Here is a 9,015-nt window from a genome sequence, read left to right as displayed (position 1 = left end):
CCACAACAACTTCAACTATTGTCTGTAAGGGGACATTTGTCTCGCAGCCTTGTAAAGTTTGTAATTTGGGTGAATTGACCATTGAAGCAGATCTACAAACTGTCTTCACTGACATGATAGGTGAAATGTAGAAGTGGGTGGAATTAACTAAAGTGCAAACACCTGCCCAGGTTGTCAGCGGGCACTCTGACATCACAACCTGATGCAAATTACTTCATCAGTGTGAGACACGATTGGTTGACTCAGGTACCAACACTTTAAAAAGGGCCACTGACGTTGCAGCAGTCATTAAGCTGAAACAACAGTTTCAGATTTTTTTGGTTTGCGGCTAGCACGTCTTGCAGGCTGTTGGGCTTCGTCTTTAATGAAAAAAATGTCCTCTGGGTTCTGTGTGAGGTAAGATTACTTTCTTAATTTCAGCAGATATTTTATTGTGCTAACCTTGTTTTGTTCATCTTATTTTCTATTTTTCAGAGTGCTTGTGCTTTCACTTGTGACTTTTGGGCAGCATGCAAAGGGTAAGACTTCATGCTACAGGAACAGAACATTTAGTAACTTGTTTACAAGACTGACCTTTTTGTTCTTTCTAGCTCTCAGCTACAGAAATGGAGGCTTCAAAGATGTTACTCCTCACTTTGATTTTCAAAGAAGCTTCAACCTTGCTTCATCTGAGAACTTGGAGCAAGCTGCTGCACCGAGTGCAGGAGGTTATAGTGGTTCTTATGGTTGGCAAGTAGATGGCTACAGTCAAGAGGGAAGTGTTTCTAGTTATGGGCCTGGCCATCCAATCCTTCAAGAACCCAGACAAAACCCCCAGCAGCCACCTCAAACTAACCCTAATACAGGATTCCTTTCATCAAGTAATGGCATTAAGATGGATTCTGTTCCCCAACATGAGTCCACTTGGTGGTCCAGAACCCAGCAGCACGCTTACCCAGCTAATCTCCAGAAACTAGGATACCCAGCCAGGTCCCAGCAGCACAACGGCCCAGCTGGGTCCCAGCAGAACGCCTACCTAGACTATCCTTCCAAGCCCGTGAAGCCCTCTCGCCCATCCAAGCCCAAGCAGCCTTCTCACCCATCGAAGTCTCAGAAACCAGGCTACCTATCCAAGCCCCAGTCCACTTGGTGGTCCAGAACCCAGCAGCATGCTTACCCAGCTAAGCTCCACAAACTAGGATACCCAGCCAGGTCCCAGCAGCACGTCTACCTGGGCTATCCTTCCAGGCCCCTGCAGCCCACTGGCCCAGTCAGGCCACAGCAGCCTGCCAAGCTCCAGAAAGGGGAGACTCAAACCAAAGCTGACATGGGGGACCTTTTTGGGGGAGGTATTTTTGAGTCTAAGCCCACTGATGCAGAACTGCAAAACATTGCATCAAGTCATGAAATTATGAGGGACTCTACTTGGCAAGCTAAGCACCAGCAGCCCACCTACCTGTCCAAGCATCAGCCACAACCAGTTATTGCTTCAAGTCACGCAATTGAGATGCATTCTGGTCCCCAGCCTGAGTCCACTTTGCAGTCAACTAAATCCCAGCAGCCTGCCTACCTGACCAAGCACCAGCCACAATCGGTTATTGCTTCAAGTCATGCAATTGAGATGCATTCTGGTCCCCAGCCTGAGTCCACTTTGTGGTAAACTGAAACCCAGCAGCCCGCCTACTTGACAAAAAGTCCCCCAACGCAAAGCTGGCATGATGTTGAATTTTACTCTTTCTCAGGGAGGTATTTTTGTCTTTAAGCCCACTCGCTCAAACCCACAAGTACTTCGTGAGCCTAGAAGTTCAAGACAAATTCCAATGGAATCATCAGACCATCCCAGGTGGCAGCAGCAACGGGTGCCTGTGTCCAACAGATATCGTTTACCTTTAATGTAGGTATTCTAACTAATGTAATGTAGACAACGTTGTGCTGAAGTGAGGTTGAAGAAACTTATTTCTTATGAAAATGCATTGGGAACTTGCTTAATGGTCTTTCTGTTCTCAGCTTCCTGACCTTTCTAGAAGCAGTCTGCTCTTGCATAAACTGTTGAGACCTTCAATAAAATACTTGGAACTGCACTCCCTGCCTATGGGTATCCTTTAGTTCTGTGAGTGACAGGTGCACAGTACCCTGACAGATGATATTGAATGTCTTAAATGCTCTACTCCAGATATTTGATGTAATGAACTATGGGTTTCTTTTTGAGGCGGTCAGTCTGTGTGCAGAAACAAATGTCTAGTAAGTTAAATGAGAAACTTCAACTGACCGTCTTCTACATCAAATGTGTTGCAGTGTCTGGCTTGCAGTAAAGGGGAAATGTAACCTGAAAGGAAACAAGACTTTAAGATCAGAGAGATATTTACAAAGTGAAAATGTACATAGCAAAAAATGCTTGAATATTGACATTGCTTTAAATTTTAGTTGTGCGCTGTGCTTCAAAGGGGTTGTTGGCAATCTCTTTCACGGAGTTGTTTCATTTCTACTTACAATTATTTGGTGCTGAATCAAAGTATCTTATGGCACTTCAAGTGTCTAGACTCTACTCTTAGAGACCCACATTCCCACATGAACAAGCACTTGATTGCTGCAAGGGGAAAAACTCCCCTTAATGGAAAATCTTAAACAGAATCGGGCTGTAGGTGAGTGACCATCTGCTGGTTGGGTAGAGACTCAGACCACTATAAATAGGGGTTATGGCAAATGGTAGCGGAGGGCATCTAGCAGTCACGACAACAAGCGCAACCATGATGCATGGCAACCTGTGAGACAAAAGCGCAAACTTATGAAGATGCCAAGTTAATACACATTAAGGGGACACCAATACGTAGATGGGAGCGAGGAGTGTAGATCATTTGAAACTACCCCAGTAGTCCAAGCATTATGCAGTATAACTAAGGGTGGTCCAACCGTAACAAGCTTTATCAAAGTATTTAAGCCTACTCTACGACTGAAAAGTAGTGAGTGGGTCTGCCTCCTGGACCAGAACTGGAAGAGTTCCACAGGACATTAGCCTTCAGCTCTCTGCTGAAAACTCTCCTCTTTGATAGATCTTGTATTCTTGTGCTCAGGTTTGCCTTGGACCTGCCCTTAGTTATGTCGCTATAGGTTAAAGCTAGATTTATGGTTATGAGGAGGCTCCACGCAGAGCTTTCACTGTAAGTGGCCTGAAGTTTATACTTGTGAGTTGGTGTGTGTCCATTGATCTCTTTAAGAGAATAGCAGGGCAGGCGTGTGTGTGCGTGGGGAGTTTGTGGTAGAGAGAGATGGCGATTAGCTTCGGAGCAAGTGCAGACTCTAGAGTCATAGTGGGAGAAACAGTCTCTCCCCTGTGCTTTCTGACCACGATGGGTAAAGGAAAAGTTAACCCTCTCCTTGATATCATGTTTATGGAGAAGGAGAACCAGGATTTGAGTAGTGGAAAATGCAACGCTACCAAGCCACAGCCCAGCGACGTGAGTCGCAGCAACCTGTTACATTTTCCGAGAGGTGCACGTGAGGCTACAGCGTAGGCTACGGCGTAGGTGTGTGTCTCCGGGTACTTACGTATGTAGCCACGGTGTAGATTTTACGCAAAAGTAAAAATCACGCTTTAGTCTGCCAATCACACACTGAGCTCCACTCTCCTCTCTCTCTCCATCTGTGCATTCACCCAAACTTTTTCTGCAGGGCCCCGCTTTTGTAAATGCATTTTTGCACTGGAGTCCTTGTGCTCTCTCGCCTTGCAGATTTCCTTGGATTGTGGTGGCACCGGGATCGTGGCTGCAGCCGCTGCTGTGGTCCGGATCAATGTTCTGCTACTATCATGATCTTTAGCTTTACTGTTACTGTAATTGTCAGTGCTATAATTATTATGAGTCATATTTCTGTATCTCTCTCTCTCATCCTCCAGTCAGTCGTGTCAGATGGCCGCCAGCCTACAGCCAGGTTCTGTCCGAGGCTTCTGCCTGTCAAAAGGAAGTTTTTCCTTGTCGCTGTCACACCAAATGCTTGCTCTTGGGGAGAATACTTGGGTCTCTGTAAATTACTGAGTGTGGTCTGGACCTACTCTAGTTGTAAAGTGTCCTGAGTGTTCTTTTATTTTACTTGACACTATAAATAAAACTGAATTTATCTCTAAAAGTCAAATGTTATGTCTGCCTCCACGTGCAGGGCCGATTGTAACAACACAGGTAATTGGCCTACACCACGCTTTGTTCACTTCACCAAACCTTTTTGGCTATGTTGCCTTCATCAGGATGGTGTCTGAGGCTGTTTTCAGTAGTGGTTAAATAAGTATTCAGATAATTTACTGAAGTAAAAGTAGCAATACCACACTATAATACAAATACACTCAGTTACAAGTCAAAGTCCTGCATTTAATAATGTAACTTGGTTAAAAGTATTGCCAGAAATATTTTCTGCGGTTTTGTTTTGGTGATCTGAGATTATTTTGTTACACATTCTGTTTCTAAAAGCCAAGAATGAACTTCCATTTTTAAACTGTGTTGATGGGACGTCTCCTGATGTCCTCACTAGAGGGCATCACACAGCAGCCAGAGCGTAAACTCCATTTCTTTAACTGGACTGTAAAAACTTTTTCTCTTTTTGTCTCTGCCACTGAAGGCACGTTTCTAAGTGTCTGCGGTTAGAAAGTTTTAATATCTTAACTACCTTTTTTTTTCTCCATTCTCTTCAACTGAAAGTTTATTGATATTTTCTTACTCCTCGTCTCTCTCTCTCATATCTGTCCCTAAACCTCCTCTGCCTTTGTCTCTCTTTATCCAGCGGGTTGTGAGATCGGTCCACCGCTTCTGTCTCACATCTACACACTGAAGACGTAGTTAGTCAACACACATGTCAGCTATAAAATCAAAGGAAAATGGATTTTTGCTTAAAGCATTCATGAAAAATAATGTCTGCGTCAGACTGTAACATATCTGTCATTCCCTCTATTCTCTCGAGGCCGTGTTCACACTGGAACTAGAGCAAGTTAAGAGCTTGGTAATGACAACTGCAAAGCAAACTTTTATTTGTAAGTCACAGACAATCAGTTTAAACTCAAATTCATCCCTGGAGCCTCAGCAGGTTTTATCACCCGCTGCCTTCGTCTAGACCCAAATCTGCTTCTTGACCTTCGTGGTGCGTCTTCCTTTTGTCTTTCTCCCACATCCATTGTCACGTCCACTCTTTAATGAATGCTATACATGTCATCATCTTTAAATTGAATTATAAAGGGTCATCTCCAGAAACAGTTTGTGCCTCCTGCGGCAACTCGGATTCAACCATTTCATGGAGAACGATGAAGAAATACACAATACGAAAAACAGTTACATTGCTAAAGCTTCTTGTTTTATAAGATCTGAAATCAATTGAATTATTGTCTTTATTGTTTTTCAGGAAAATCCTGCCTGTCTCTACTCTGCTACCTGTTCTGATCACCCATTGCCAAAGTCCTGTTTGGCCTGACTGTCTGCACGCTGCCACCTGTAAGTCTGTATATTTGCCCTTTGAATTCAGTAAAATGCCCTTTTTCCTACCAGTAGGCTCTTTGTTTGTGAATTTAGGTTCTCATTTCTGTTTCCAAGTCTAAGACAAAAGAAAAAATAGTACAAGTTAGGGCTAAAATATAAACAAAAAAATGATATCATGATATAATAAATTTGTGTAGACAGTGTTGTAAATGAATAAGACTGAATGTAAAAAAGAAATGTGATATTGTATATATGCATAATGAGAAGTAAACATATAGAAAAATAGGGTCCAGGTTAAAAAACCAAAGTTACCCTTTTAAGATTTGGATGCAACAATGTGATTGGCTCACGTAGATCATGGCGAAATCGGATTGGTTTAACTAAAAAGAGTGAGCGCCCAGAGTCAGCTGAGTATGTTGGGAAAGAGAGAGAGAGAGCAGGAGGAGAATGAAGAAGTGTAGAAGTCTTCCTGAATGAACTTACGCTGAGCTTCATTAGGAAAAGTCATGAAAAAGTCGAGATATGCGAAAACCAGACACCGACACGTTCACGCAATCTGAGAAGCAGAAAGACAAATATCAGACAGGAGACGGCGAGACTTGAGTTACTAACCAGCTGAGTAACCGTGGGGGCTGCCATAGCAACCAGGTTCCCTTTTCTATTTGATAGAGCATGGTTGTGGTGGATGGTGGGAGTTATCAGCGCTGCTGGAATGCAACTTTGACCAACGACAATGCATTTCTCAAGCTAGATCTCATGTAAACTGCAGGTATGTACACCATTACACCATGACATGCATGTGCACACAAAGGAACCACTTCAATCGTATCTTATGTGGGCTGTTAGGCTTTTATTCAAACATTCAAACTAACCTTTCAGTCACATGTTGCTTTCCAGGCGTACTCACTCATAACTGTGTTGACCTTTGACCCTGATCTGCAATGCCTGGCTCAACGTGTCTCCCTGCAAAATGTCACACTCTTTGACATATTGAGACTATATGAAGAGACCTCAGGCTCGGTGCATGAAAAGGTTGGATGACATATTTATAGGCTGACTTAAAGAAGAGCCCGGAGCATTGTGTGCACTCAAAGTGGCTCAGGTTTGGATGCCACACATGACTCATGTTGCTTATTTACGGAGGTGTAGACCTAACTCTTGGACACAAGTCTGATTTAAAGAATAATCTAGATTTTTCTGAAAACGAACAAGTATTGTGTGTATCAAAGTATGCTATATTTTCTTCCTCTGAGGCGACAACTACACTAGTCTATATCCATAACGTTCTACTTCCGTGATTGCTCCGGATTTCTGAGGACTATGGTTAACAGCTCCTCAGATCTCTGCAGGGTAAATCCAGACAGCTAGCTAGACTATCTGTCCAATCTGAGTTTTCTGTTGCATGACTAAAACAACTTTTGAACATACACACACGTTCCACCAAAACAAGTTCCTTCCCGAGGCGGTTTTGCAGCGGCACCGCAGCTCCGTCTTGCGCTTAGCACCCGCCCAAAACGATTGTGATTGGTTTAAAGAAATGCCAATAAACCAGAGCATGTTTTTCTCCCATCCCAGAATGCTGTGTGGACTAGCCAGACCCTCCTCCACAGCGCTGTGGAGGAAGGTCTGGCAATACAGACTACATCTACACTGACGTTACTACGTTACTACGTTTTGGTTTAAAAACGAATATCTTTTGCTACGTTTTTACGCCTTGCGTCCAGAGTACTCCGGCGTTTCCGAGCCCCTAAAACGGCGAAATTTGGAAACACTGCCGCCCCCGTCTTAATGGACTTGATTTGTGTTCTGTGTTGGCAAAAGGGGGAACGTACGATCACTTATCTTGCATCCCAAAACCTTCCTGTCTTTCTCTGTGTTTCATGTAACAAAACAAATTAAAGTAAAACTAGATCTTTATCTAAATGTGTCATAGCGGGAAGGTATTTTAAAACTCCTCAGTTTTTTTTCTGGTGCACTCGGCCCACTCATGTTGCCTAATAAACTTCCCTGCCCACACCATCACTAATATACCGGACATATGTGGCTCCATGGTGTTTGAACATCAAGTCGGCAGACTATAATGGATGTGAGTTATGATCTGTGGAGCCTGCAGACTGATTATCCAAGAATAGACTTGGACAGTCTCTCTGTGAACGATACACAGGAGGTTTCAGATAGACAAGCGCTCTCAATCAACAGACGCATTACATCATTTGTCTTTGTCTGTATTTGGTTTTGTCGATATGAAATGAATGATCTACGTGTTTATGAATTCATTTTGGAGATGATTATGTTCAAGGTAACTAATTTAACCACGTGTTACACAGTCAGCATGAATTTGGGGATTTATGAGACAAAAAAAAGTAGGTTAACATTGAGCTAAATTTGGTTGTCTTGTCAATTCCCGTTCCGTAATACAGTAATCAACCAAATTAAGTCCAGTTTAACCTCGACATCAAGGCATCTTTTGATCAAATCACACCTTGTGGAAAGTTGGGAGACTGGGCTTGTTTGTCATTATTTAAAAAGAGGTACAGTATGAATTTTCTCATGATAGTGCATGCTGTTCAACAGCTTATTGCAAATAAGCGGGGGAGAACCAGAGGAGATGAGCGTCTGCGCTAACTGCTCTTTGATTACAACACGGAGCCTGAGCTTCAAACACACCCAGCAGGCCTCAAGGTATCACAGAAACCCAATAAATAACTTCTCCAGCAAATCGTAAAAACTTTATATTACTCTTATTTTCATAAATAGGTCTATTGATTTGTTTATAAAGGAAAACGCAGTGGAAACTGAATATTTTAAGGTAGAAATCTCTGCAGCAGGTGAAGTAATTGTTTAGTCATTAGTATTAATCTCCAACTCTTGTCAACACCGAGCAAATGTAAAATATCGCACACAATATTGCCATGTCAATTTTGGCTACTAACGATCACAAAAACAATGAAATTGAGAAAAACTAATATTTTTCACATTACTTTTTGCAAGTAAACCCTTGTTTTGTCACTGTTGATTTGTTTAATTGTTTCAATAAATGCAAAACTTTCTTTATTTTCTTTCCTAACAATAAGTAATTGTGTTAAGTAATCGTGATATTGTATATTATATATTCAGTATTGACCCAAATAATTGTGATTATGATTTTCTTTCCATAATCGAGCCGTAGTACATCCTTGGTTTTCTTTTGAAACTTTCTTGTACATTCGACAGCTGTAGTAGACAGTTTAAACTGTTTGCTAAAAATATAAAAAAGTACACATGAGCTACAGTGGGATAAAACTATAATGCCTGAGGCAGCTCAAAGGCTAAAGCGTGAAGCTGCTGTGACATTTCCTCTCCACCTCGTCTCTGTGCATGCTGTAGTTCACGTAGCAGTGGACTCCACGGCGTTACATAACCAACAGTGTCAAACATGAGACTGGACAGGAGGATAGTTACAGGCTGGTGGTGGTGGTTGTTGGGGGGGGCATCTGAGTGTGAAGTAAATAATAATTTACAAAGTGTTGTGTTTTCAATAGTTTTTTAATCTTAATTTATGGTGCTAAAGCAAATTGTGTACTGGTTGCAGCTAAATGGAGAA

The 9,015-nt window shown here is 42.3% G+C and overlaps 1 protein-coding gene across 1 annotated transcript; it reads left to right on the top strand.

The window, feature by feature from the left end:
- Nucleotides 1-274: 274 nt before the first annotated feature.
- LOC114567508 (uncharacterized) lies at nucleotides 275-2,060 on the top strand. The gene is made up of 3 exons (XM_028596530.1): nucleotides 275-396; nucleotides 475-518; nucleotides 591-2,060. Exons 1-3 carry the CDS (start codon nucleotides 365-367, stop codon nucleotides 1,637-1,639), a joined length of 1,125 nt encoding a protein of 374 aa, XP_028452331.1. The 5' UTR covers nucleotides 275-364; the 3' UTR covers nucleotides 1,640-2,060.
- Nucleotides 2,061-9,015: the final 6,955 nt, after the last annotated feature.

The sequence above is a fragment of the Perca flavescens genome, chromosome 14 (genome assembly GCF_004354835.1).
Source record: "Perca flavescens isolate YP-PL-M2 chromosome 14, PFLA_1.0, whole genome shotgun sequence".
In the NCBI taxonomy this organism is placed as follows: Eukaryota; Metazoa; Chordata; class Actinopteri; order Perciformes; family Percidae; genus Perca; species Perca flavescens.
The sequence above is the reverse complement of the archived record's forward strand: the minus strand, read 5'-3'. Positions and strand labels throughout refer to the sequence as shown.

Bases quoted from the DNA above. Each gene is read 5' to 3' on its own strand.
- LOC114567508 (XM_028596530.1), top strand. From the start codon at position 365: ATGAAAAAAATGTCCTCTGGGTTCTGTGTGAG. The intron at 397-474 runs GTAAGATTACTT...TCTATTTTTCAG, and splicing joins TCCTCTGGGTTCTGTGTGAG to AGTGCTTGTGCTTTCACTTG. The intron at 519-590 runs GTAAGACTTCAT...TGTTCTTTCTAG, and splicing joins TTTTGGGCAGCATGCAAAGG to CTCTCAGCTACAGAAATGGA.